Source organism: Rhododendron vialii, chromosome 6a (genome assembly GCF_030253575.1).
Source record: "Rhododendron vialii isolate Sample 1 chromosome 6a, ASM3025357v1".
NCBI classification, from domain to species: Eukaryota; Viridiplantae; Streptophyta; class Magnoliopsida; order Ericales; family Ericaceae; genus Rhododendron; species Rhododendron vialii.
This window is the reverse complement of record NC_080562.1, coordinates 13,609,132-13,636,837: the sequence shown is the minus strand read 5'-3', so window position 1 is coordinate 13,636,837 and position 27,706 is coordinate 13,609,132. Positions and strand designations below refer to the sequence as shown.

Sequence of the window (27,706 nt, the reverse complement as noted above, 5' to 3'; positions counted from 1 at the left end):
ACGTGCCCACCCACGTGCGGAGACGGTTACGCCCTGGGATAATCATGATCGCACATGAATCATGCCAGCTCACCCCCGAAAGCGGTTACCAGATCTGTTCGGTGATGTCATGGTGACATCGCCTGATCCGCGTAAGGCACGTGCCTGTGCTTGGAGAGCAAGTCAGGGAACTCTATAAATACCAAAGGATAACGCCTCTGAAAGGTACGCACTCATATACGCGATTACCCACTCAAACCCTAGTCTCTTCCTTATCTTCCTGCACATACTTATCCTCTTGCCGGAGGGCCTTGCCGGGCAACCCCCGGCCAGGTCTTAGTCGTGTGCTCACTGTGCAAGCTGCGTGGAGAAGGCTAGGAAGCCACTGAACCAGCGGAGGAAGGACTCGGACCAGAGATCACGAGCCACACACTATCAAACAAGATCCATATTGCATATTAAAAACATTGCGAATTGAAAATTATAGCCAATTCTTTGAGAGGTCAAACGCTCTCAAAAAGTCAAAAAGGGGACAAACAAACCGAGACGGAGGGAGTATTTTTTTTGGGGGGAGTATTTCATATTCTGATGGATGGATGGATGGATGGATAAAATGTATTATTTTTTTTTATAGTACTTCATATTTTGTCATTTGAATGCCACGTATAATGATCGTGTTCTAACCCTTAGGACTTAAAGTATGGTAAGTGTCCGACGCGCAAATCTCTTCAAAAAGATGCATTTGTTTCGTTAAAAAAATCTAATTTTTTTCACAAATCAATAGATAGCAATGAGTTCTATTAGATTGTGAAAAAAAAAATTAATTTTTCAATGAAAAACATGCATATTTTGTAAGGCCTAGTTTTGCGCGCCGGACACTTATTTAGGGACGGGGGGAGTATGATATACTTGCGTTGTTTTTCTTCATAGATGTGATATTAATGTTTTGGGTGAATTGGTTATACTTGATAAAGAATATCCTACTCTTTTTTCTAACGTGCACTTCACTTCTCTGAGCTCGTGCCTCGTTTCGCGCTTCATGGCTAAGGCTGCGCTTCGATGCGACTTGGGCCTTTTAAAACACTGTTTTTTTATGTCTTGATGATAGCAACTAGGAAAGTGAAAAAAGATAATTGTTGGTAGTAATCTTCTTTTTCGAATTAAGATGATTCATGTTTTTTTGTCAGAACAAACTGATCAGAAGTTAAAACCAAAAAAATATATGAAAAATCACTAGTAACAAAAAAATTTAGGCAGGCGTATTCAGAGATGTTAGATGAGGTCTCATGCAGATGCTGGTGTCAATCTTTATTTGCCAGTGTAAATAGCGTTGTCTAATAAGCAACCCTTTTTGGATTGCAAAATTCATCTGGGTAAGAGAGGATCAAATATATATATATAGCCATTGAAGTTCATTTGACAATTCCATTCTATGAACAACTACAGAAGCTGACAACCAAAGAAGACTAGCCTTTTACCAAACCACCCCTGTTTTATGCAATTGCACATTACAATTGCGTCGGTAGTATTCATGGTAGTATATAAAAAAGAAATAAACACCTTAATGAGATGATGATTTATATCTTCTTTCAATTGTGTCGGTAAGATTAACCCTGGGATAAATATGCAAATAAACACCTCCTTAATAAGATGATGATTTATCTTCTTTTGCTTCCAAGACTTGGAATTCATAGAACTTGTGAGGGAATTAAGGTTGATGGGGTGCCTCACAAGCAATATTGCCTCCTTCCCATTGGGACTGCATCCTCTTATCGTCTTCTCTCATCCTCTCAGAATATTTGTCAAAGTCAAAATCTGCATTATCTTTACCACCAAATGCAGACTCCAGCAGGTCCACGTCAAATTCTTCCTCCATTATTTTCAGGGTATTAGGATCCTCTGAGTAAACAAACTTCACTTTGTTGGTTGTCTTGGGCTCTAAAAAGAGCTTTGCCACCTGCAATCACATTTTTTAATTTCAAGCAAAACACCAGTACAAAAGAACCTATCAGCGCTGTCAAAAGAACTCGTCATCTTTTTACTAGATAGGCTATAAAAAAATCAAACCTTATTTTGTACAATTATTAAGTTAGTAAATACTTATGCAATACCAAATGAACTTTCTCATCCCAATTTCAATCTTATCGGAAATACTGTAAGAAAATACAGTGGCCCACTTACCTCGTGGTGAAAAATAATAGTGCCCACTTTCATTATAGATTTATAGTGGTGGTCAAGAAGCTCTTGGCTTCCCCACTTCCATCGTTGTACTACTTTAATTTATTGGTTTCTTTGATGGAAGGAAACTAGAAGGTCTTAAGGAGATAAAATGTCTCTAACCTAGCATTTTATAAAGCCTATGATATCCATCAATCTAGACACTCAAAGTCACGCGTAGGTTAAAAGGCACCTAAATCTAGAGATTGTGTGTTCAGTGTTCAACTTCAACAATAATGGCTAGAGGTGAGTACATTCCTAATTTCCACTGTGTATGATCGTACTTGTTTGGTTTATCTTTCAAACACTACTTTCGTAACCCAGGGGTATCATATCAGCTGTAGGGATGGCAATCCACCCCGCCCCCAACCGAGGCGGATTTTTATCAAATTTTTGGGTAACGAGCCGGGTTAGGGAAAATATAAAAAAAAATGTCAGGTAAGGTTAGGGTTGATGTAACTCTGCCCCAAAAACATCAGGTATGGATAAAACCGTAAAAGTTCCTATGGTACAATGAAAAAGAATCACGGAAATAGGGTAAATAAAGGTTATACCTTCCAGAATGGTTCAAAGAACTTGGGTGGGTTGTATAGTATTGCAAGACCCAGCCTCCCGGGATAATAGACTTGCAGAACGTATGCCGTTTCTCGGGTCGATTTAAATGAGATGTTGGACGAATTGGAACCACCGAAGTCAACCAGCCAAACCATTTCCTCCTGCTTTTCTGGCAGATTCAAAATGGCATTCTCCATGCAATACACCAAGTACCTTATTTGTTCTGGAACAAACTTTGAATTCTGCTGTAAAAAGCACACAAACTTGAATCTTGACAACAGCAATTGATCCCAACTGCCACAGAGTTAGCTTATGTACAGAATCACTAAAATATGTATCGAGTCTAAAATAGAAGCAACCATTCAAACTACTTTGAGCTTCAAAAAATGTTACATTTATTTGAGGCATAAATGAGGAAAAAGACAGGAGGTAAGATTCTGTTCTCCCAAATTGGGCGTGACCAAGAATTCTTGCTATGTGTTTAGAGTCATGGACCGAATTCAATACTGTGGGATGTTTCATTCACGTTTTTTTTCCCACCAAGAACATTTTGCCTAACAACGCAGGTAATATCGCTGAGTGTCAATCCTTCTGACGACTAAAAATGTAGTTGGAAATTTGAAATACTACAAATGCAAAGAAAAAAGCAAGTTTCAGATGAAACCTGACGACTTGGTCTCATGACAATAACAGGTCTCCCGCGCTTGTCTCTATAGTTCGACCTGTACATTTTTCCTGTTGCTGCCTCTCCAGCAACCTCGTCCTGCACAATAACAAGTGAAACTATATGACTTACTAATTTATACACATGTATGATACCTATAGTGTACACGCTGTCAATGCTAGACCTGGATCATAGAACATAATCACTGCAACAACGTAGAAACTTGAGTGTCGTAACTCGTAATTGAGAAAATTGTTATTTGTTTCCATCGCAAAAACATCAATGGAATGATGGATTCCAGCGTTTTTCATCAAAAGACAACATAGAAACACATAAAAAACAAGAAATATAGCTGACCAAAAGTTGTGTCAATCTAGATTACAAATTTGTTAGACCATATTCGACAATTTTCATTTGGTAACAACGTTTACTTTTTGAGGTTACACGTGTTCCTTTTAAGGACTCTATAAATCTTTAGTATCACATTTTCTTGGATAAGTCATGGTTCGTGTTTCTAACTATTTCTTGTATGTGCAATTTCCTTTTCTCTTTCAAAATGCTTCCAAAACATTAGTGAAATGACGTATTTCAGTTTAAACGATCACCCAACCAGCACACCTAAGCTATGATGCACCGACACGGATACCGACACGGACACGACGCGGGGACACGGGAATTCTAAAAAAAATGAGAACACGGACACGGCGGGGGACACACCACGTGTATATTTATTTATTTATTTATTTATTTATTTATATAATTAATTAATTAATTAATTAATTAATTATAGTTTGACACCCAAGAATTTTTAAAAAATTACAATTTGGCCCCAAATTTTTAAAAAATTTACAGTTTGACCCCTCAAAAATTACAGTTTGGCCCCTACCGTGTCCCCAACAGTGTCTCCAGCCGTGTCCCCCTAAAAAATTTATATTAAATTATGGGATTACGTGTCCCCGGGGTGTCCCCGCCGTGTCCCCGTGTCCGACACTGGGATACTTCGACCTCTAGAGATGTCAGTGCTTCATAGCACCTAAGCAAAGCTCTACAAATTCCAGTAGGAGGAGATAGGCCAGAACCATCTTTGGAACACGAAAGCCTAACGGAAGAAAGTTAGTCCAGTACCTACTAGTACTAAGCATACCAGAAATTCACATGCAGTAATTTGTAGTCACTGTTTTCGACAAATATGAAAAATAAAAGTTAAAGAAATGGTTACCCATTTGATCGCTTCTGGTTTGTATTCCAGTCGCCATTTCAATGTTTCCTTGATCGATTTAGTTGCCTTCTTGACATTCCAGTTCTGTACCGTTAAGTACCTTGAGATGGATGCATCAGAAGAAAATGTGGTCAACTTATCTGGGAATGTCCCAACCAACCTTCTAACCTCATCAATCTGCCAAAATATGGGGAAAAAAGATATTAGTTTTCCTCAACAGCTTGGAAAAAGAAAGAATGAAAAATGAACCTTTTCGCGCTGTTCTGCAGATATCAAAGGGTTTTCACAGGCATTTGAAGTGCATTTTGCGGTATCTGCACTCATAGCTTCTGAAGTAGTCTTCCTGGAGGGAAGAAAAATAAGATATCAGCCACCAATTCTTGTGTGACGCGGGGCTCAGCTGTCCATGAGAGGCAACAGCCCCTACCCAGCCCTTGAACGGCAACCTTTTGAGAGGAAGAAAAAACCTTGTTATTCTTATTTGCAATCTTATGGAGCAGAAACTTAATTACGATAGTTCTAAAAATAAATTTTAATTATGTCTTTTTAGAATAATATGATCAAAATAATAAGATCTTCACATCGGTTCAAATAGATTCAAAATTAGAGCACTTAATTTTTAAATCATATTTTTTAATATATAAAAAATCTAGAAAAAATTAAGTGCTCAAATTTTCAATCAATTTTAACCGATGCAAAGATCTTATTATTCTGGTCATATTATTCTAAAGAGTCATAATTATTTTTTGTCTCTAGGTCTCTCATAATTAAGTATCTGCTCTTTATTTAGGACCATGTGGAGCAAATACGTGATTTTATAATTATGATCATATTATTCTAAAGAGAAATAATTAAATTTTGTCTCTAAGACTCTTATAATCACATGTCTGCGTCATAAGATTACAAAATAAAAAGAGCAAGTGCTTTTCCTCCAAAGCACTGCCGTTTTGAGGGGTGGGTAGGGGCTGCTGCCTCCCATGGACAGCAGAGCCCCTGCGTCCCATTCAGAATGGTCTACTCTCATTGAGGGGTAGTTTCCATACACTAAACTAAAAGTCAGAAAACTTTTAGAGCTTACCAAATAGACAAGTTATTTCCACTGGACTAAATGGAAAAGATGGGGTATTGTTCGACCTAAAGGCTAGAAGTTAGGATGAAAAAGTATAGTGGAGATGAACAGCACAAGGCTAGAAATTTGTAAGTAAAAAATATAGCTAGCGGAAACGGGGACAGAGTTGAGGTAGCCCCTTCTTATCCCACCATCGAGGTAACGCCACTAACTTAACTGGACGACAGGCAACTGCACTGCATCATCCCTCATGGGATGTGTGGGTGTGGGTGTGTGTGTGTAAATTGGACACGATGTTAATTAATTAGCAATTGGAAACCATAAACCAATGGGAGAATACGGTTTTCTCAAATGAGTGTCTAGCTACATAGTAAATACTTGCAGCAGGAATTAAGATAGATACACTCCTATGCCACTCCAAATTCTGGTATTTCAAACATCAAGCCAGAGAACAGATCAATCTCTCTGTTTCCTATGATCTATCCATATCGATGAAAGATTCGAAACCATGAGGAAGAATAAAGGCACTCAGATCGGACTTACCTTATAATTTCCAGCAATGAGCCAGCACTATGATATTAGAGTGATGCCTTATTAATTAGTTTCACAGCATGAAGGCTTAGTTTTAATACTATTCGACGGAGAGAGAGAAGGGAGGGAGGGAGGTTGTCTTCAACTGATGCATAAATAAAGTGTACATGTTCTCATGTGGAATATATATATATAAATAGATAGTACTACTACAAAGAGTTAGTAATAATTAGTTTGCCTATCTAGTCACCAATTGGGTGTCCGTACCATTGAATACGGTATGGGGTTTACATCTTAAATACGATACGGGCACCCATCCCATCGATCACCCCCAACCTTTTTGTCCTTTTTTATCGGACCATCGGTCATCACCTTAATCATCGATCATCATCAAATGAGAAAAGAATAGTACTACTCCAGTCCACTATTAGGGTGTTTCTCTTTTCCTACTTCTGTAGAATCACCACACAAATCAGACGACCGGCCATTGGAAAAGTAATTGGCCACTCACTATTGGCATCAGTGCCCAAAGTTTACGTTGACATAATTAAATTTATTATTTTGGCCCTTAAACAAAGCAAGTCCAATCGTCCAGATCGGTGTGAGTTCGATTTCCCGGTGAATAAGCCAACAAGTCGGGAGGTGAAAAGTCGATCTATGCGGATAGTCTCATCGGTGCGTGCATCCAATGGTGTTTCTAACTATTTTCCGTCCGTCCCTCAGTGAATTAGTCTCATTTGGATGTCGAGATACCTCCGGCTGCTATGTTGTCAAAAAACAAAGCAGTCCAAGCTCTAGCCTGTGGGCTGTGTGTACGACTCAAATTTGATTTGTGAAGTAATTTCCGGCAAGATATAAATTTATTTATTTTTGGTAACGAGGGAATAGCCCTACAGATCGACTAGGGTACCGAAAATGTACAGAATCCATCTAAGCGGCACACCTCCACTCCACACATTCATTTCATAGAAAATAATTTTCTAATTGTCTGTGTGTAAAATGTTAGTTCGATAGGTGTTGAAAAGTGTTTAATCAGTTCGTCCAATTTTTTGTTTAATTTTTTGGAATGCGAATTCGTCCGATTTTTCTGGAATAGAAATAATACTTTTCTAAGACCGCTTTAAATGCTTTGGCATCAATTTGTTTTAGAAAATTCATGATCCATGCCCCAATTCATGTCCGTGCCTTACGTACGATTCCCACTGGCCGCTACAATCAATTCATGTAATGTCATTTGATACCCCTGCTGCCACCACCATCGCTATTTTTTTTGTAAACATAAAATTTGCTTTCAACTCTTTTGGAACTTGAACCCAAGCTGTACAGCCAATATTTTTTTCCTTTTTATTAATGCGATCATTCAATATTCTTTTTTTGTATTTTCCATCTCTCTTTTTTTATCCCAAACTATTTTCCGTCTAGAACATCTTATGTTCACCCATATCAAATGTATAGATTTATAAACTTTTTACTCTTTTGTATCATCCCCAATACCTACCACAAATCCAAGATCCGGAAAGAAAGTTATAAATAGGAACCATTTATGTTACGCGGGCTTCTTTTACTACTTTATTCACCTCTTATGCAAATTAACTTTACCCTCGCCATCTTAATTAAGAATCAATAATCATATTAATAAATTGCTACTTCTTCCTATTAAATTATACGTATTACTTTTGCCAATAAAATGTTTTTACTCTCGCCATGTATCTGTATGGAATCGACCACATCTTAAGAATCAATAATCATATTAAACCCTCCCGTGCAGAAGCCACATAAAGCCAAAGGTGACAAATTTTGATAAAAACATCCTGGTAAATAGTACTACTCCATTATAAACCTTCTGCAAAGTAAAAGCAACTAGCTAGCTAGAGGAATTTTTTTCCCTGCGCTTATTTTTTTACAACTCGTATGAATTAACTCACGCACACCTCGACTAATTTCTGAAAATTAAGTACTACGGTCCACTAACATCGAGATCTAGTACTAATAAAAAAAAATTCAGGATCTAGTAGGGAGTTCAATTAAAGCTTGGAAACTTATACATGTATATAAGAAAATAAATACTCTCTTTCGTCCCTAAATAAATGTCCGGCCCGCAAACCTAGGTCTTTAAAAAGATGCATTCTTTTTGTTCAAAAAATTTGAAAAAAATTCCTTCAGGGCCAAGGTATTTTTTCCAAGATATTTTTTTCAAATTATTTGAACAAGAAAAATGTATGTTTTTAAAGGCCTAGATTTGCGGACCGGACATTTATTTAGGGACAAAGGGAGTACATGTTATTATTTTTATTTTTTATCAAACCACAAACATAAGATTAATATTCAACACTTTGCCAAAGTATTTGCTTCTTTCATGGGTTTTTTTTTTTTTTTTGGAAACTTATACATATATATAAGAAAATATATTCATGTTCATGTATATAAATGGCCGGGTCAAACACTTTGCCAAAGTATTTGACAGAAGTCCTAGTCACGTATGTAGGAGCGTTGGATTTAATATGGGAAACACCCACGTTGGCGTCAAAATTTACTCCCACTACGTACAGTTTTTATAACTTCACAACCACAAAATCGGAAAGAATCCAATAAACATAAATGAAACACCGACGACCAGTACCCACACCCAGAGGCAACTTCTAACGGACTCAATAAATGATTTTGTCAGATGCGTTCTCTCACTGGAGAGAGAGAGAGAGAGAGAGAGAGAGAGAGAGAGAGCACACCTAACCCGATAAAGCTGTGTAATGCTGAACGAAGGCTTGAAGCTTTGACTGGTTCAGAAAGCAGGGAAAGACAGATGTTCTAGGAGCCAAGAAAACCACAGAAACTGAATTTATTAGTATTGTCAAAAAAAGAGTGTGTGCTTAAGTACAAAATAGTAGTAGTAGTAGTAGTAGAATAGTACTTTCCAGAATTAATGCATGTGGGGATCTCCAACTCCAATAATGTGAATGTGGAAATGCGAAATGCAAAACGCCAAGACCCATACATCCGAAAGAAAGAAAGAAAGAAAACAGACAAAATAACTAAGGCGTCATGTGAATTGTGATTCCTGCTTTCCTGGAAGCAAACAACAATAATTCTCTCAACAGAAGGAGACTCCTCTTGGACCTGTATGTAGATAATTTGTTGATCGCTCTCCACTGACTAACAAGTAACTTTAGTTGCTCACCTTACATATTATTACGTACCTACAACACTCCACGATAATCTTAGATTATATTCTCGGGAAAATTTCTCTTATATTCCTTCAATTTGGTCATTTACATTTTAATTTGGACAAACAAATAGTTCCATTTTCGACCCTTAGTTGGATGGCATTAGTTTTTTAAATGGAAAATTAGTCACGTGCCCAGCACGTGACCATTTTTCAGGAGTAAATTTGCCATTTCTCTTCTCCCTCAAAACCCTAGTCTCTCTCTCCTCCCCTCACCCACCCCTTCCTCCCTCCTGTTCCTCTCTTCTTCGCCCATATTTGGCCATCCTCCACCTCTTCAGCCAAAAGCTCTGACATTTCAACCGATTTTGCATTACCACCAATACCCATATCACTATTGTGCTCCACACCAACCAATTCCATTGAATTCGGTCCACACAAACTCTAATCACTTACACATTACTCGACATCTCCATTTCCACATCAAAGTAAAACCCACCAATTAACCCAACCTATGTATATACTCCCTCCATCCCATAATATTTGTCCGGTCCGCGAAACGAAGACTACAAAATAATTCATTTCTTTCAAGAAAAAATTTAAATTTTTTTCATAAGTTAAAAGAACTTGTCGAGATCTAGTAAATTGTTGAATTTTTTTTCAACTTTTCTTACAAAAATAGTATTATTTTTACGTCTCCGTTTTGCGGACCGGACAAATATTATGGGACGGAGGGAGTATCATGTTAATTTATTTAGACGTGATTTCGAGAATATATGCTGAGAGATTGAAATCTGATTGCATGAACTGAATACAGAACTCGCGAGAGAAACTTTTAGGGGATTTAAGGTTGCAGAGATAGGGAGATTTTTAACCCCTCTTTTTTTTTTTTTTTACTTCAAAAAGTCTCCATCTCTTTTTTGTATTTTGATAATTTAAACAAAATTAATCAAACAAGAAATTGAACAGTCAAAGGAAGAAGAAGTGCTCTAAGCGCTGGATAATCATTCTCGCAGATTTTCGGCTGCCGGCGATCGGAGGGGACGATTGCAACAGTGGGCGTTGGTGTTGTCGTGGGATGGATTTTGGGAAGAAGATCCTAAGTGTATGAGAGAGAGAAATTATTAGTGGGAGTTATTCCATGTGTCGTATTTTGAGTGGGAAGAGATATTACATGATCACCTGGGAGAGGTGGAGTAATGGTTTACAAAATAATTTCTTGAAGGGAAGAGGGTATGGGCATATATACCCCTCCCAGTAGCTCACATGCAAAACATGTGTGTATTTTTTGTCCAAAAAATAAACGAAAGGCAATAGAGGGTTGACAATAGAACCAATTAAAAAATAAAAGTATTTGCTTGTCCCAAATATTAAAAATAGAGGACCAAATTGAATTTTCACTTAAAATTGAAGGTTTATAACAGAAATTTTTCCTACATTCTTCCAAAATGGATCGCTTTAGGACCAGCCATCATGACTCCTCATCAGCGATATTATTATGGCAATTGCAGAGGTCTTTATCATGAAAACCACTGATCATGTTAGAGAAAATGGGTTAAATAGGACTTGTTAATTATAGAGTACGTTTTATTTGAAATGCAAGTTGGGTCCACACATCAATTTAGGTGGAACCAAGTGGCTTTGCTTTCTCTTTTCTTTGGTATATATGTAGACTAGAACTACACAAATATTTAGGAAAAATGACGGCTAAGAACATGTTTTGTTAATTAATGTCCGTTAATAACATTTTGTTCATTAACAAATGATCTCAGCATGTCCTTGGCAGGTATTAATTATCAAAATATGTCATTGGCCGTCATTTTTCCAAATATTTAATAAAAATCATCTAAGCATGAATAAAATTCTCACAAAATGCTCGTTTGAACATGGGTTAGAGGAGGAAAGTCTTTTCTTCCACATTGGTCACATAAACGAATTGTCACGACCCTTGTCCAAGGACCCAGCAAGTGGTCCTAAAGCCACGTGTTAGTTCAAAGGTTTCCTTAGAATACTTTATTAACAAAGTACAGTATATTTTATGGAAGAGAAATATTATTAATTTTATAATATTTGGTATTGATTTGAATAAATATTTATTTTTGTAGGTTTTGATTGAGCTACTGTTTACACCCATTTTTGGACAAAAATCAGGAAATGGATTTACGGGTTAAAAGGTAGTCTCGATGGTCGAGACCCTAGCCTTGAAAGACCTTACGACCAGTTGCCCACGAATTAGGGCCGGTTTTTAAGAAATGATGGACCTTCCATATAGGCCTAAATCAGTCAAAGGCCTAAGGCTTGAATCAGTCCACCAGGCCTGAGTATTTCGTCTAGGCCTAACCCAAATTCCTAGAAGTAACAAAGGCCTAAGAAATGGGCCCAAATCGGTAGAAGCCTTGGTTTTCTCACCAGGCTTGGGCTCAGAAGGCTTACATTGGGCAAAGGCCCATAATTTACCAACAAGTTCAGGCCCAATTGATGAAAGGCCCACTGCTTTAAGAGCATCGTTAAAGCCTTTAATGAGCAATGAGGGGGCCTTAAGCTGCTTACAAGTAGCTCAAAGGCCTTAAGCTGCTCACAAGCAGCTCACAAGCAGCTCAAAGGCCTTAAGTTGCTCACAAGTAGCTCAAAGGTCTTAAGCTACTCACAAGCAGCTCAAAGGCCTAGAATATTTCTGATAGGCAGGTCTAGGTAAGCTGTTCACAAGCAGCTCAAGGTCTGAACTGGTGGGACCCCATTCTTCAGCATGAAGCAAGGCCAGAGACAGGTGGCGCACATGCAGCCCTTGGAGCTGTTGGTGAATGATTCATGCAAACCTAAGCAAGCTGCTCACAAGCAGCTCATCCAGGTCTGGTTAATCCTTTGTTTCTGGATCCTTCTTCCGTGAAAGATGAACCTCAGAGGATTTAGAAGGCCCACAAGTATGCAAGGTCCAATAAAATGATAAGAAAGGCCTGGTGAAGTATTGGTCTGCAGCTGTGGTGGGCCCAGAATGGCCTGGATACTGCAGAAACTGAAATTTTCTTTGCCCTTTTTCAAAGTTTTATGCAGAAAAGAAAGATTTTTCAGGCCTTTGCCCTTTTCTTGGAGTAAAAGGCACGTTTTGTTCAGAGAGCAGCCCCTCATTGGAGCATTTTGAAGCTGCTCAAGCTCAAGCCTCTAATAGAAGGCCATGTGGCAGCCTTGCATTGGAGCATTTTGAAGCAGCTCAAGGCCTGTAGCTCCTATAAATCACAGTTCTGAAGGCCTTGGCCATGGTCCACGACCAATCAAGCCCACGGCTTACCCAATTTATCTTTCAATTGTCTTTATTTTGCCGTTCAATCTAGCACGGACTAGATTTTATGTCATTTTATTTTCTTGTACCCAAACTTTGTTAACCGATTAATAAAGTTTGTTTTCGTTCCTTCATTACCTTTCAGTCCTTTCCTTTTCTTTTAACCATTTTCTAACAACGGTTAGGAAATATTTAAGTCCTTATCCAGCAAAGGCGAACAACGAACCATCACGAGGCCTTACCCTTTGGGCCTAGCACCATCGTTTGAAAGAAGTCAGATTTTTAAGGCACGAAAGCCTTGAAATACAGTTTGGACTGCAATCCAGTCCTGGCACGCCCGCGATTCCAAGCCATTCGGTTTTTGCACTTTTTGTGGAGAACATTTGGCACGCCCGATGGGACCCTAGTCGTTAAAGGGTGATCATGGCAAAGAAAAAAACTCAGAAAGGCGTTTCAAGCTCTAATTCTCAGGAGGATCTAAGTGTTCAACAAGCAACTCATGAAGATCTAGGCAGAGGCCTTGAACAGCCTCTCCTCAGCGTCCAAGACCTAAACGAGTCTATGGGCAGTGTATGAAATTATATGCTAGAGGCCAACCGTGAGATGTCACAAGAAATTTCCCAATATGTTGGTTCAGCAATGGCGGAAATTCGAGATTCAAACATGCACCTTGCAGCCTCCATGGGGTCACTCATGACCAACGTGAACGCAATGTCCGCAACCATGAGTGACTTGGTGGAGATGATGAAGGAGGAAAGGAAGCAGAAAGGCCTTCCCGACCTTTCCCCACGAACACCGGTGATGCCTCATCTTGGGTTGTTTAATGGTCTCTCTGGACGCCAGCCCCCTATGGGCTACCCGTCACCAACACCATTTGGGTTTCAGGCCTCTAGTTCTTGTGGTGGCTCGGCTCACTATGGAATGCACCATCCAGCTCAAGACCCAACAAGCCAAAACCAGCAAAGGCCTGTTGAAAATTTGGAGAGACGTTTCATGCTAGGGGGAAACTCCACTCCTCGACCTCACATCGGGAACCAAGACTGGGGTCCTCCTCCAATGGGAGGCCATAATCCCCATGTGGCACCAAATGCCGATGCTCGGGGGGCATGGCAAGGCCAGCAGCAACTAGCCCACGTCGAGCAGGAAAGGCCGCCTCCTCTGGAGCAAGTTTCCGACAGAGACCAGATCATAGCGTTGCTTCAAAAGGAGTTGGGACCAGAATTTAGGCCTATGGGAAGGCCTATGTATACTAAGCCCCACTTAGACGAGGTCGACCAACTGCAATTCCCAAAAGGCTTCCAAGTACCTGAGTTCCACACATTTTCTGGTGAGGATGCCAAAGAATCAACTGTGGAGCACGTGGCCCGGTTCCTAGTCCAATGTGGAGAGGCGGGGACTAAAGACGAGTGGAAGTTGAGGCTGTTTCCCAACTCCTTGACTACCACTGCCTTCACTTGGTACATTAATTTGCCTCCTAATTCCATTCAGACCTGGAAACAAATGGAAGAGACCTTCCACCAACAGTTCTACAGGGTAGAGCCAGAGGTCACGATGGCAGACCTTTCAGGCCTTTACCAATTGCCAAATGAAGGAGTAGAAACCTATCTGGCCCGTTTCAAGAAGGCTAGATTTAAGTGCAAGGTCTCCCTGCCTGAAAGAGAGTACGTGCGCTTGGCCTTGAATGGTTTGGGCTTCGAGTTGAAGAAGAAGTTTTTCGAGACGGAGTTCAGAGATCTCTTCGAGCTATCTGCCAAGGCAGCAAGGTATGAGCGGATCTTAAGGCAAGAGCAAGACCGTATGGCCGCCTCGAAGGGAACCTATTATAGGGACCCAAACTATGCAGTGGCCACGATAGAGCCCAAGTATGAAGCAGAGGTAGCTGTTGCGAAGCTGATCAATAAGAAGCCCTACTTCTTAGAGACTGGCAGGTTGGAGAAAACAGACCTTGCGGCATCAACGGGCAAGTCAAACAGGGTTTACACGTTCGATGTCACGAGAGCTGAGGCGATATTCGATCAGCTCATGGTGGACAAGCTGGTAAAACTCCACCCAGGCCATAAGTTCCCTTCACCGGAAGAAATGAAGGGCAGAGAATATTGCAAATATCACAATTCGTGGAGTCACACCACCAACAATTGCATTGTCTTCCCGGATGATATTCAGGACAAGATCGAACGTGGAGAGTTTAAGTTTGAACCCAAAAACAAGAAGGCCATGGGAGTGGATGCAAATCCATTTCCATCAGGCCTGAGTACCAATATGGTATCCTTCAATATGAGGGGCATGCCTAGGAGTTCTCCAAGACCTAAGATCTGCCTAGGAGAACCATTTTGTCAAGCACAGAGGCCTGTGCATGAGGACCCATCTTCTAAAGAGGAGGGCAGAAAGCCTCATCCCATGAATAAGACTGAACAGCGGTCGTCGCGCTGGAGAAGGCCTGCGTCAGAGGTTAAGAAGGTCTTCCAACCAAGGTGCTCCCTGGTCTGTAACGAATGTGGACAGACAATCGAGCCAACTAGACCACAGTTGAAGAGCATCGTGGTAAGGCCTCATGAGGATAGGCCTGACCAATGGCAGGAAACTCACCTGCGTCCATCCATTTTTTCTCACCTCCAGTCACGCCAAGCCAGTGATACGAGACACAACTGTGAATTTGAGGCCTTTTCCTCGGCAGAGAGGAGGCCTAGGATTGTGAAGCCTAAAAACACTCCACCAAACGAGTGGTTCAGGGTAGAGCATCCTAAGTTCCTTGCTGTAAGGCCACCTTTATCCAAATCACAGAAGCGACGTTACCAAAGATTTAGGCAGGTTGCCAGGAGAGCTCAAGAGGAAACAGGCCTGGAAATGTGCCGAAGGAAAATCCCTTAGAAGACCTGGAAGCTTTGAAGCAAGGTGCCGCGGAGATGGACTTTCACGAGGCGGTGGAGTTCATAAGCAGTGGAAAGGGCAAGGAAAAGATGCCTGTGCAAAGGAGCCTTTCATGTTCGGAGGGAGATGAGGTTTCCAGGCCAAGAAGAGAATGCAAGCCCAAAGAAAGAATGGTGGAACCGTGGAAGAGGTTCCAACTGAGCCTCCATGCCATGTAAGAATCCTTCAAAGGTCTGATCGCATGGCCACTACTTCTGGCCCAAGCTTAGGCAGTGAGTCGGCCTCGGGGGGCAAGTAAGTCCTGAATCCCTTGACTAAGGAATTTAGGCCCACTCAAGGCTTTTCGGAGACTTGCAACATGGTTTTTATTCTGTCAAACGAGGCCATGGCCAAGGAGCACCAACTTTCCATCAGGGAAGGCGATGTAAAAGAGGAAGGCCTTGCAGGAGGTCTTAATGCGATACAGCTACAGAGAGGCCAAAATGGAACTTTTACATGCCTCAAATTTTTGAACAAAATCAAGGCGTGGGGGGGCAATGTTTACACCCATTTTTGGCCAAAAATCAGGAAATGGATTTACGGGTTAAAAGGTAGCCTCGAGGGTTGAGGCCCTAGCCTTGAAAGACCTTACGACAAGTTGCCCACGAATTAGGGCCGGTTCTTAAGAAATGATGGGCCTTCCATATAGGCCTAAATCAGTCAAAGGCCTAAGGCTTGAATCAGGCCACCAGGCCTGAGTATTTCGTCCAGGCCTAATCCAAATTCCTAGAAGTAACAAAGGCCTAAGAAATGGGCCCAAATCGGTAGAAGCCTTGGTTTTCTCACCAGGTTTGGGCTCAGAAGGCTTACAAGTTCAGGCCCAATTGATGAAAGGCCCACTGCTTTAAGAGCATCGTTAAAGCCTTTAATGAGCAATGAGGGGGCCTTAAGCTGCTCACAAGCAGCTCAAAGGCCTTAAGCTGCTTATAAGTAGCTCAAAGGCCTTAAGCTGCTCACAAGTAGCTCACAAGGAGCTCAAAGGCCTTAAGCTGCTCACAAGCAGCTCAAAGGCCTAGAATATTCCTGATAGGCAGGTCTAGGTAAGCTGTTCACAAGCAGCTCAAGGTCTGAACTGGTGGGACCCCATTCTTCAGCATGAAGCAAGGCCAGAGACAGGTGGCGCACATGCAGCCCTTGGAGCTGTTGGTGAATGATTCATGCAGACCGTTGGTGAATGATTCATGCAGACCTAAGCAAGCTGCTCACAAGCTGCTCATCCAGGTCTGGTTAATCCTTTGTTTCTGGATCCTTCTTCCGTGAAAGATGAACCTCAGAGGATTTAGAGGGCCCACAAGTATGCAAGGTCCAATAAAATGATAAGAAAGGCCTGGTGAAGTATTGGTCTGCAGCTGTGGTGGGCCCAGAATGGCCTGGATACTGCAGAAACTGAAATTTTCTTTGCCCTTTTTCAAAGTTTTATGCAGAAAAGAAGGATTTTTCAGGCCTTTGCCCTTTTCTTGGAGTAAAAGGCACGTTTTGTTCAGAGAGCAGCCCCTCATTGGAGCATTTTGAAGCTGCTCAAGCTCAAGCCTCTAATAGAAGGCCATGTGGCAGCCTTGCATTGGAGCATTTTGAAGCAGCTCAAGGCCTGTAGCTCCTATAAATCACAGTTCTGAAGGCCTTGGCCATGGTCCACGACCAATCAAGCCCACGGCTTACCCAATTTATCTTTCAATTGTCTTTATTTTGCCATTCAATCTAGCACGGACTAGATTTTATGTCATTTTATTTCCTTGTACCCAAACTTTGTTAACCGATTAATAAAGTTTGTTTTCGTTCCTTCATTACCTTTCAGTCCTTTCCTTTTCTTTTAACCATTTTCTAACAACGGTTAGGAAATATTTAAGTCCTTATCCAGCAAAGGCGAACAACGAACCATCACGAGGCCTTACCCTTTGGGCTTAGCACCATCGTTTGAAAGAAGTCAGATTTTTAAGGCACGAAGGCCTTGAAATACAGTTTGGACTGCAATCCAGTCCTGGCACGCCCGTGATTCCAAGCCATTCGGTTTTTGCACTTTTTGTGGAGAAACAGCTACATAAGGAAAGACTCTACATCAAGATCCTATCTCTAAGAGTAAATAGTAAAGAAAAAAGGAGAGAGATTAAGAAAAAAGGAGAGAGATAAAGGTCAAATGTTTCTCTTTCAAATGGCTATATTTAATTATGCGAAGATGCATCTTGCTTCAAGACAATTTATGAAGGAATATAGAGGCAAACAAGAAAGGAAAGGATGGAGGAGCCTCTCGTAACTAACACTTAATTGACTGATTATAAAGAAAATCAAGAAGAAGAAAAAAGTGAGAGAGAACCATTGAAGAAAATATTTCTGCAAGATCTGTAGTCCAAAAATTGTGTATTCAACTCCAAGCTTACATCTTGAATATTCTCATAGTTTGAGTGTTGTTCTTGAGCCAAAATTTATAAAAGAGATTGTAAACCCTTATTCATACCCTTGTGAGAGTTTATCTTTTTGTGAGTGATTTTAGAGAAAATCACTTGAAGGTTAGGTGTTACTAGCACCGAAGTTAAAATAAGTTGGGTTAGGTATGACCGTATGACTAACACCGGAGTCAAAAATAGTTTGAGCAATTGGGGATAGATTGCGGATCAAAAAAAAAAATTTGGGGATAGATCGTTCATTGTAAAGGTTTTCTAGGACCACAAAACTAGAAGGTTGTAACAACTATTGGAGATAGTGCATCAATTTTCGAATAAGATACTTAGGGAGTCGAGTGGCCGTGAAGTTGCAAACCGAACCACTATAAATCTTCGTATTTGATTTCTCTCTTCCCTACTCCTTTACTTATCGTTTGGTATTTAAATATATAATCCCTCTGTCCCACTTTGTTGTATCTATTTCCTTTTTGGCACCTCATAAAAAATTGTCTATATCTCACAATCTATAATATTTTCTATGATTTCAAAAACTTTGTTTAAAAGAATTAATTGAGATTTATCAAACGAAATCCATATTGAATATATAAAATATTACTCCCTCCGTCCCTAAATAAGTGTCCGGCTCGCAAAACTAGGCCTTACAAAATATGCATGTTTTTCATTAAAAAATTTTATTTTTTTCCACAATCTAATAGAAATCATTGCTATCAATTGATTTGTGAAAATTTTTTTGATTTTTTTAAAGAAACAAATGCATCTTTTTGAAGGCCTAGTTTTGCGCGTCGGACACTTATTTAGGGACAGAGGGAGTATAAATTAAGAAATATAGACAATTTTTGAGACGTCCATAAAATGAAATAGACACAAGAAAGTGGGATGGAAGAAGTATATTTTTTTGAAACAGCAAAAATTTATTAAAAAACTTGATAAGGGTACGTCAAGTGGGGGGAGAGGGGAAAGGGATCCAACCAAAAATTGGACAACACCTAAAGGGCCTAAGCCCAAACACCTAAGGGGCAAAGCTCGAGAAACGGGTCAAGCCCGAAACAGCCATGGGTCTAAAATATCTAAATCAAACAAGTAAAAATAGATAAAAGCAAAGGCCGAAAAGCCCAGATAAGAAAATTACAGCTAAACACCAAAGGGCCGAAAATTAAATCGGTCCAAGCCCCAAACCAAACCCTAAACCAAAATAGATCAGACACTGCCAAAAGCACCACCACGCCACTGACCACCATTCCAGACCAACCAAACGACCACGACACCATAATTGACCACCACACCTAGCCACAAACTGCATCACCACCAGACCTTTTGACAATGGCTCCCGCCGCCATGAGCCCCTCTCATTCTCGGACCCCAAGAGACGATTGCTGAGCGCCGTCGATTCAAATCTCACAAACAACCAGGAAATCTGAGAACCAGATCTCGATACGTCGTCGATCACCACCACCGAGAAGTCACCCTTCGAAGCTTGTGTGCACGGCCACCACCCAGTCAGCCAAAGACTTCCACTTGCCATTAACTAAAAATTGTATACACCCAAGAGTGAAATATGGTAGGAAAACCTCACCAACTCGCCTCATCTGCCTCCACAATGATGATGGACCCTTTTGGTAGTCGTTGAAGTTTACCAAACGGCCGTCAAATTCAATTATTTATTAACCGGACTACAACTAAAGATTTGCATAGTATTGCGAGGAAGTCCGAGTCGATCCACAGGGAGCTCGAATATAGCTTGTTCGGATTGTAGATGTAAGGCCAACTTTTAGCTTTCCTTTGAAAGGTGAGAATTGCCCTTATGAAAAAGACTAGAAAATGAGTTTGAACTAAGAATTAAAAACGGCAAGGCAATGGAGTTGCTAACGCCCATAACTTAAGCCATCTAACAATTCTCAACGAAAACACGGTTGAATCGCACAGTATAAGCTATCAACCGGAAGATTTAGCTATGAAAATGGTTAGACTTGATATAGAGTTTAAATAACAAGGTAAACACAAGGCGTGACATCGCTCCCGGAACCATGTGTGCAAGCACATGATCACCGGAGATTAACAACGCCAAGACTTGAATTCAAACTAAATATCAAGGTCATGAACTAGAAGCATAGTTTGAAAAGCGAGCAAGTTTTTTGGTTCTTTTGGCAAACACGAACCGAGACATAGCTCTCGAAACCGTGTGAGCAAACACATGATCACTGAAGATTAACATCGGCAAGTTTTGTTACATAAAAGGGTGAACTACGCACATTTACAAACCAAACCTCAAGTCTTAAGTTGAGAAGAGCAAAATTAACTTAAATCACAAGGTGTTATTCCCCCATGGCCAAGCCTAATAGACCACTCACACATAATGAAAAGATTAGAAAGCATGCTAGAATTGAAAAACATGATTAACTGATAAAAACAGAAATAAACTTAATTTATATGAAGAACCAACTAATAGCTACAACATTAATACTTGGAAAATTAACAAACAACTTAAACTACTTTAATAGAGAAAAAACTAAAGTTAATAAGTGCTAGCCTTTCCTAAGAGGGAGAGAGATGAGTATTTATACAACTCAGCATTTTCTCTCCACAAAATATCCCTGAACTTGCCAAAAGTGGCAAGTATTCCATAAATGGAAAGTCCAAAAAGTAGTAAAAATATCTGCAGGAGACCAATGTTATCGATACCATAAGCAAAGGTATCGATAACAATCTGCAAAACTGCAGATTCCAGGTTGAGGCTTCAGCTTCAGCAAACAGCTCCTAATACTTCACAGCTCTTCAGCATCTTATTTTCATTTTCTAAACTTAAGTAAAGACTACATTTTAAACCTTTCGTAAAGACTACATTTTAAACCTTTCTTTTACTTTTTCTTTACTTTAATTTATTTAATGAAATAAGAAAGTACCCCCCATTTGGAAACAATGGCATTACCAGAATTTCAAGATTTCAATTAAATCAAAATGTCAACCCCCACTTTTAGTACAAAATAGAAAATTGCACATTTTTCTCAAGAGAAAATGGATCAAAACATGACCTTGCTCTTTAAATAAAACCTTGTAACTTTGTAGTTACTGTTTGAAAAATTCAAGGATCAATTACCGCCATTTTTTATCTCGAAAATCAATACTTTTCCAGAAAGTCAATTTTTCATACTTAGACAGATTTTAAGGAGCCGACAGGGTCTTCGGATATTTGGAAACACTTGGAGCATTCCTTAGCGTTCAAACGCGCCTATTTGCACGAATTACCTGAAACACACAAAAACCTACCTTACGTGCAATATCGCTATAAAAGCTAAATAAACGCAAGATAAAACAACATAAAGCGGGACTAGTCGTACCAAATATCTACAATATTGGGTGCTCATCAAATGCACCTCGCGGTTAAGCCAACCGGTAACCCCAAAAGATGGAAACCGGCGGGTATCTGGCAGACAAAGAAAAGGCGAAACAAAGGGGAAAATGGCAAACAATGGAGGTGAAATCGGAGGATTCCAATCTGTAGAAGAAAAGGGAGAGGGGATCAAGAATGGAAGCCTTGGGGGAGGCGGGTCCTCCCCCCGGTGGAACCCTAACTTCAGGAGGTCAAGAGGCGATTTTAGAAAAGAGAGAAGGTGGTGGGTGGTGGTTGGTTGATCGGATGGTTCGGTCGGCGATTAGTGGGGGCGGTGGTTGTAGATTAGAGTTTGAGTTTGAGTTTGGTTTTGGTGTTAGGGTTTGGGCAGTTTTCGGGCCTCTTGGCTGGGCATGGCCTATGTTGTCTATAGGCCTACTTTTTTTGGGTTTGGGCTGAATTTTCGTACCTAGGCTTTTTAGGCCATTTAGATTTTTTGAGCTTTATTTGTTTAAATCTAAGCATGTTGAGGCTCTCAGGATGTTTTTGGGCTTTGCCCATAGGTGTTCGCGCTTGGCCCGTTTCAGGTGTTCGGGTCTCGGCCCTTTTTCCAATCTTTAGTTGGATTCCCTCCCCTCTTTCCACTTGATGTACTCTATCAAATTTCTTTAATAAATTTTTTCCGTTTCAAAAAAAAAAAAAGGAACCATGTGTGCACGAAGGAGGTGGAGTAAACTTCCTCCAATTCTGGAACACAGATTTACATAATATTATAACACAAACATGTTAAATAATATATCGTGCTGTTAAATAATTAACAAGTCCATTAAATCCAAGAACTAGAATTGAACTATCATGTTCTCTCATCTATAACATAACGCATAAATTAAACATATGAGGAAGCACACTCAAATTTATTGCCATAATCTTTCTTGATCCGAGAATTTTACCAATAATATCTGCAAACCCTAATAGAAAAGGTTTCTCTCTTGACCTCTTTTCTAGCAATTTAGTGTCTTAATTTGATGGTAGACTATGTGCTCTTTTATAGGTAAAATAAAGAGAGGACTTGTTTTCTAATAAAATGATTATTCTACTTTCAATTAAAGTACGATTCTAGGAAACGACTCCATCAATTTGACTAATCACATAATTTCTTAGGAAAAAAGATGACTCATAATCTCGTCAATATATAATTACCATATGTGCCGATTTTGTAATGTGCACCAATAATAGAAATACTCTTACATTCTCCCACTTGGACCATACGATACTTGTATCACGTTCAACGAAATTAACTTTAGGGGCGCATTAAACCACATCAACCATTATCATACTTTGGTTACTCTCATAATACCATTATTAAACAACTCACTAATGCAAGGCATAGCCTTTCTACATTTAATATACAACATAGTCCATTCCATATACTATAACACTAGCGAACTGCCTAACACGGTTAGTTAGTGAGAAGCATATATATTCAAAAGGTCCAACGATCATGTCTTTTAGAAAAGACTATTTTTATACTCTTTCATTCAATCTCATACATGTACGTACCTAGCATTATTGTATTGTAATGTGGCAAATTAAAGTAGTACTTCAATTTGGTGTAAAAAAATTAAAAAATTATATGTAAAATATATTTTTGGGGGATTTAAAAATGTACGGAAAACCGCAGGAAACATTTACTTTATTTGGATCCCATGGAAAAGAAGGGAAAATAATTTTTTCTTGTTTGATTTGAGAGGAAAAAAAAAGAAAATAACAAAACAAAGAAGAATTTTTCTCCCTATTTTCCTTTTCTTTTCTTTAAGGTTTTTTTTTTTTTTTTTTGATAATTTTCTCTGAGTTCGAAATAAGCCCTTAAATTGGGACGGAGGGGATATGAGTTTTGTACGTAGTAAACATGGGAGTGTGGTTGACTTTTCCAATCCAATAAGTCTACACTTACCAACCCTTTTCCCCGATTTCTTTCCCGACGCTGACGTGGCGGTGGCCCCCACGTCAGCAGGTACAAAAAAAAAAAGATTCCCGCTGAAATCCTAATTTTCCCCCAAACCAGACCATTTCCCTCAAACGAGAGTTGTTAATCCCATTCCGTACCGGCCGATACGTACTGGATTTGGGTGAAACCGGTACTTTGGATCTCTAATACTGTCTCGGCTACAATACCGGTTCCTACCAGCGAGTACCGAAAAATTCGGCCAATCTCGAACGAGATGGAGGGACCGGCTATTTCGTCCGATACCGTTTGGCATGACTCTGACTGGGATTTACAAACCCCTCTGGCCCTCTCATTCAAATCGCCACCAAAGAGAGAATAAGACGAAGGGAGGGAGGGAGGGAGGGAGAGAGAGATGTACAATATATTCATACATGGGTTTGCCGTGAGAGAGAGAGGAGAAGCAGCAGCAGCAGCAAAGGAGGGGAGGGAAGTGGGAACTGCTGGTAAAAAGTTACTCCTCTAAAAAGGTTGAAACCCTAAAATGGACAAGGACCAAACTACCCTTTTGTTTACTACAACTTACACGTGGAGCAAAAAGAGTGGGGAGATGAGTCAGTAAAGGATTTTGTTTCCTTTATATTTATGCGAGCTTAAAATTTCTTTTTTAAATAAATTATGAACTTTCAAATTTTGATATTTATGGAGCTTATATAATGAGAGTGTAATTTGTGTTGTCTAAATGAAAGTTTATGTTATAAAAAATGGGAAGACATGGGAAAAATATAAATTTATAACTATATATAGTGGTAATAGCGCTAAATCCGAAACGGTACCCGATATTTGACCGGTACCGGTACGTACCATACCAGTAGGAAAATCGGTACCCTGACCGGTACGGTATTCAGAACATTGCCCCAAACCCCCCGTCTGGAAAACCAACGAAGAGAGAGAAGAGGAGGAGGAGAAGGACCACCGGCGACACCCACCACCACTGGTGACTCCCACCACCACTGTCTACCACAACCACCATCGGCTGCACCTCCGGCGACCAACCCTTCGCGAAAATCGCGACACCACGAGCACCGACGACAAATCCCATCGCCAAGGTCTCTCGCTCTCTTTTTCATGCTTCTCTTCCTTTGTCTAATTTCTCTTTCCTGTATCGTCACACAAATCGAAATCCAATAGGGATTTGATACCCTCTCCACCCACATGGGTTTAGCTCATTTGCACAATAGGGGAAACCAGCCCAATTACCTAGGTATTAATCCGGTAATTATATAAACTTGGCATTTCAATTTCAGGTTTAAGGGAAAGAATGAAAACTTTATGTGATTGTGTAACTTGGTTGTGGTGGCACTTAATTTGCTTAATGATTCACCTCTGTATGCTTCCTTTGCAATTTTTAGTTCTTCCTAATTAGTTCTTGTCGGAGTTGGACAATTTTTGCTTTCTACTAATTTCTGTTTTTGGTATCATTGTCCTATAGTTTGATTTGAGAAATGCATGATTATTAATGTAATGCAAGGTTGGACAATTGCAGTTTGTTTTTGTTCCTATTAAACTGGTGGCCCCTGGACAATTGCATGATTATGGTGATGGGTGGTTTAATTCGATAATTGTGAAAACTATGTTGTAACATTGGTAAAATGAGTAGGGAACACAGCGGGAAAGTGTTCTTAGTTATTAGGTAAGTTTGGTTTCCATTTACTGTCTTAGTTCACAAGAAAATCATCCGAATCTTACTACAAATCTTTATTGATCTGTGCTTTTCATTTTATTTAGAAATTGAAACAACTTCGGAAAACGACAATGAAACATCCATATGGTGCTCGAGTGTTATGTTTTCCTATAAAAGTATTCTTTTTGATTGTTTCGTCATTATAGTTTCTCACTCAAATACACTGATTTGGCATATATCGTGATTGGTTGAACTACAGACTCAGCTAAGGGACTGAAAGACACAAGTTCACAGCATGAAGGGGCACTAAAGACAACTGCGCTACATGGAGAAAGTTCTGACCCCGAGGTAGACTTCGTAGACAGTTTTGTAGGTATTACAATGTTCAGTCAATTAATCTGCAGTCACTTTTTTATTAGCATTTGGCAAATCGTTGCGTCATTGTTCATAATGAATCAAATGACCATTGTCTTTTCAAGTATTAGAGGGCTAGACATTTCGGATTACAAATTATCCATCCCATGCCTTACTTTTGCTTTTCATGGGGCTGCAGAATGTATGTTTTTTTGGATATTCGATGAAGACTTTGACAGATGAAGATCTAAGATCCATGATAGCATCAACTCTTACTTGCCGCATTGATCATCAATAGGTCTTTCTACCAAACTAAGTGAAGGTGTGAACCAAGGAAGGATAACATACTACAAGTGGTGAAGAACCGAGGCAATGGTCAAGCAATTAAGTCCCAAGTTGTGCTCAGCATCATGGAGAATTGAAGATCCATTAGAATGGTCTGTACGCAACTCAAACAAAGATGCTAAATCATTTGGTGGCAAAGAAGAGTAGAATCCTTTGATAGCAAATAAAATGGAGATGTAATTACTAGGTCTATTTGTCCTACAATTGAAATACTGGAATGTAATCTATTTTTGTTTTGCAAATGAGGTTTAAACCATTAGAGAGGAGAATGTACTCTTATTTATTTGCACGTGAATGATAATTAATATGAGAATGACCCTACTTATTTATTTGACTTGTGAATGGTGATTTAGAATGGGAAATGCCCGGCGTGGGCTTGTGTGTAACTTGATGCTATTCTTGTTGTTATTCTAGTTGTATTGACTGAGACACGAGACATCGGGTTAGGACCAAAAATAGGGGAGACTCTGCCGAAATTTTTTCAAAACCTACCTTTGGTTAACCTAGGGAACCAAACTTACGTATTTCCATCAGACCATTGCAACTACATACTTTCAAATGCTAGGACCAAATTCAGAATAAATAATTTTAGGTTACATAAATAGATGATGTACACAAATTAAGTCAATATGGAAGAACTACATACTTTCAAAATTAGGACACAAAGTCTTGTCCGACACGCTTGCAATACGGATCAAGAGTTCCATTGCATACCAGAGATTCCATTTCATACAACATTAGCAAAATATATTTTAGATGATTACATGAAACAAAAACTGAAATGCATACATTATAAATTACTTTCCAACAAAATACAAGAAACTTTCTACATCAACAAGCAAGTCTTCTACTCTTTGCTGTTATCCTTTGCATTCAACATATCTGTAAAAGAGATTTTTCCTTCTTTCCAACCCTGCCCTTGGCTTTCCATTAAACTTGATTGCCCTCCTCCCCAAACTTGACTACTCACGATACTTGATTGTCCTCTCCAAACTTCACTATTGAATAAATTTGGCATGTTGTTTTGTGAAGTTGGGAAAAAGTTGCTAATAAATTGGTCAAAGCTTGCTCCGGTTCCGCCTTGTGCCATATTTGGGAGGATGGCTCCGCCTTGTGCCATACTTGGAGAAAATGGGAGGATAGCTCCGCCTTGTGCCATAGTTGGTTGCATATTATGAAGCATCATGTTGGGCCACATAAATTGCCCCATATAGCATGGGTAACTCTGGCAAAAAGTAATCAAGTTTAACATGAAACACAATAAAGGTATTATAGTACAAACTTAGCAAAAAGAAAAGTTTCTTACATTTACATTTCCAACACTCTCTTGTGTCCCAAACAATGACGGCCAAGTCATGCATCATTTTCACAACAAAATCAAAATTTTCACAACAAAATCAAAATTTTCATCAAAATTCCCATTGTTCATCACTACAAGTCTACACGAGTCCCACAAAAAACAGCCATCAAAGACATAAATGACATAGATCAAAGTTCTTCAAACACTTAACCAAAATGACAAAAAGTATAATCTCAAATCCAAGGACTGAAAAGCAGTTTTGTAAAGTCAGAAATTAAAAATTTGCAACAAAAAATCATCGATTTATCAATAAGGACCTTGATTTAGCGAATGTGAAATTATCAATATTCTGTCCAAAAGGACAACGGAATCCTAAAACAGTACTAATTCATTGAATTAGAAGAGAAGTTCAACAAGAATGATAACAAGCATTAAAAAAATGGAGACTTGTAGATGTACACAAATGGTGCTCGTGTGTCGGTGCTTGTGGTGTCGCAATTTTTGCGAAGGGTTGATCGCCGGTGGTGGAGCCGGTGGTCGTGGTGGTAGACGGTGGTGGTGGGTGTCGCCGATGGTCCTCCTCCTCCTCTTTCTCTCTGTTCGTTGGTTTTTCAGATGGGTGGGTTTGGGGCTTTGGGGGAAATGGTCCTGGGGGGGGGGGGGAGGAAATTAGAATTTCAGCGGGTTTTTTTTTCCTGGGCAGCTGCTGACGTGGGGCCCACCGCCACGTCAGCGTTGGGAAAGAAATCGGGGAAAAGGGTCAGTAAAAGTGT

General features: G+C 39.8%; 1 protein-coding gene and 1 long non-coding RNA gene across 3 annotated transcripts; one reads left to right on the top strand and one right to left on the bottom strand.

Annotated features, from left to right (window-relative positions):
• Nucleotides 1–1,349: 1,349 nt before the first annotated feature.
• On the bottom strand, nt 1,350–9,075 carry LOC131329205 (uncharacterized). Of its 2 annotated transcripts, none has more exons than XM_058362291.1 (6): nt 8,961–9,075; nt 4,884–5,080; nt 4,635–4,811; nt 3,416–3,514; nt 2,751–2,993; nt 1,350–1,936 (listed from the first exon to the last, which is right to left on the bottom strand). In XM_058362291.1, exons 2-6 carry the CDS (start codon nt 4,956–4,958, stop codon nt 1,688–1,690), a joined length of 843 nt encoding a protein of 280 aa, XP_058218274.1. In that variant the 5' UTR covers nt 4,959–5,080; nt 8,961–9,075; the 3' UTR covers nt 1,350–1,687. The 2 variants fall into 2 exon arrangements, with proteins under 2 accessions (XP_058218274.1, XP_058218273.1); XM_058362290.1 differs by lacking the exon at nt 8,961–9,075 and adding an exon at nt 6,247–6,394 and having other exon boundaries at nt 4,884–4,977.
• A 15,208-nt stretch (nt 9,076–24,283) lies between these two features.
• On the top strand, nt 24,284–25,916 carry LOC131329204 (uncharacterized). Its single transcript, XR_009200689.1, has 2 exons — nt 24,284–25,282; nt 25,587–25,916. It is a non-coding gene; the product is annotated as an uncharacterized LOC131329204 (long non-coding RNA).
• The last annotated feature ends 1,790 nt before the right edge of the window (nt 25,917–27,706 follow it).

Coding starts and splice junctions, on each gene's coding strand:
- LOC131329205 (XM_058362291.1), bottom strand. CDS start 4,958: ATGAGTGCAGATACCGCAAAATGCACTTCAAATGCCTGTGAAAACCCT. Junction 4,812..4,883: donor CTGCAGAACAGCGCGAAAAG/GTTCATTTTTCA, acceptor ATATTTTGGCAG/ATTGATGAGGTTAGAAGGTT. Junction 3,515..4,634: donor AACCAGAAGCGATCAAATGG/GTAACCATTTCT, acceptor GTTATTGTGCAG/GACGAGGTTGCTGGAGAGGC.